The sequence below is a fragment of the Rosa rugosa genome, chromosome 4 (assembly GCF_958449725.1).
Source record: "Rosa rugosa chromosome 4, drRosRugo1.1, whole genome shotgun sequence".
Classification (NCBI taxonomy): Eukaryota; Viridiplantae; Streptophyta; class Magnoliopsida; order Rosales; family Rosaceae; genus Rosa; species Rosa rugosa.
Window position 1 is genome coordinate 11004397 of NC_084823.1, and position 1613 is coordinate 11006009.

General features: G+C 36.2%; 1 protein-coding gene across 1 annotated transcript; it reads left to right on the forward strand.

Moving 5' to 3' along the window:
* The first annotated feature begins 817 nt into the window (after positions 1 to 817).
* Positions 818 to 1258, forward strand: LOC133744331 (protein FAR1-RELATED SEQUENCE 6-like). Its single transcript, XM_062172460.1, has one exon. It carries the CDS (start codon positions 818 to 820, stop codon positions 1256 to 1258), a length of 441 nt encoding a protein of 146 aa, XP_062028444.1.
* Positions 1259 to 1613: the final 355 nt, after the last annotated feature.

Consider the following 1613-nt stretch of genomic DNA (forward strand, 5'->3'; position numbering starts at 1 on the left):
AAAGCTGTTCAATCATGTTATTTTGAGTCTGATATGTATGTATTTGGTACAAGTTTATGAACTTGCTTCTGTGTTTTTCGAATTGGGTTCCAACTGCGTTTGCTGCTTTTATAGTAAAAGTTCATGTACTTGCTTCCGTTTTCTCTTCCATGTTCTACTTGCTTATGTTTTTTTTTTCCCGAATTGGGTTTTATTTGTTGCTTCTGTTGTTGCCATAGCTTCTTGCTTTGCTCATCTTTTTTCTTTTCTTTGGGTTTAGTTTGTTGCTTCGATCTGTTGTTGCAAGTTGCTGCCATAGCTTCTTGCTCTGCTCCTCTGTTTTTTTTTCTTCCCGAATTGGGTTTAATTTTTTGCTTCTGTTGTTGCAAGTCGCTGTACACAGTTTCTTGCTTTGCTCATCCCCCCCCCCCTTCCCCTAGCTACTTCGCTTAGGCTCTTCAATCTATTAGTTTGGTGCGTCCTTCTTCCTATTGTTTTCTTGGTTTCTTTTAGGAGTTGTGTTCTAGAGTAAATCGACACCCCTCTATTATATAGATGATTGATTGGAGTAAATTACTAAATAATTTATTAGTCCCTGTTTACATATGTTTTTGCTCCGATTATTATGAACTACTTTCACATTGTCTGCGCCACAAGTTTGAAATACTATTCTTTAATATGATGGTGGAGTCCTTATATTTATTGGCATGTTATGTTACTCATCTTGATTCGTGCTTCTGTGTAATTTTTTTGAGCAATTTCTTTGTTCTTTTACTACAGCTACATATTACACTATATATATATATATATACACACACACACCAATTTATTAATTGACATGCCTACATTAATTGACGTAGAAGACGATGGAGAACATAGCATGGGAACTGCTTTGGGAAAAGATTCAATGTTTGTCAATCGTCAAGCTAGTAATGATGATGACTTGTATGGAGTGATTGTGAATAGTGAGGAAGAAGCATATAACATCTACTGTGAGTATGGTGCTAGAATGGGGTTTAGTGTTCGGATAATGCAGAGGAGAAAAACCAACAATGTTGTGAAGCAAGTTAATTATTGTTGTTCAAAAGAAGGTTTTAAACTAGATAGTGATCCTTCGGAAGTGAAAAAGGCAGATATGCTGGATATTAGAACTAGTTGCACAGCAAAAATTCGATTTGGATTGCAAGATAACAATTTATGGAAAGCGACTCTCTTTGTCCCTGAACACAACCATAAGCTTGCAGAGCTAGAAGAAAGACAATTTTTGCGCTCCAATTGAAAAGTTTCAAATGCTCATCAGGGGGTGATTAGATCAATGAAAACCGCAGGTATGAGTACGATAAATACATATTCATATTTAGCAGAAGAAGTTGGGGGATCTCAAAATGTTGGATTTACAAAGACTGACTGCTACAATTTTGTAAGCAGAGACAGAATGATTATGCTTGAAGCAGGGGATGCTCAAAGCTTGATCAATTTATTCAAGAGAAAGCAAATTGAAGATCCTATGTTTTTCTACACCGTGCAAGTGGATCAAGAAAATCGAATGACAAACTTTTTCTGGAGAGATGGGAAGTCAAAAACCGACTTTGAATGCTTTGGGGATGTAGTAGTATTTGATACTACTTACCGAA

Coding starts and splice junctions, on each gene's coding strand:
- LOC133744331 (XM_062172460.1), top strand. CDS start 818: ATGCCTACATTAATTGACGTAGAAGACGATGGAGAACATAGCATGGGA.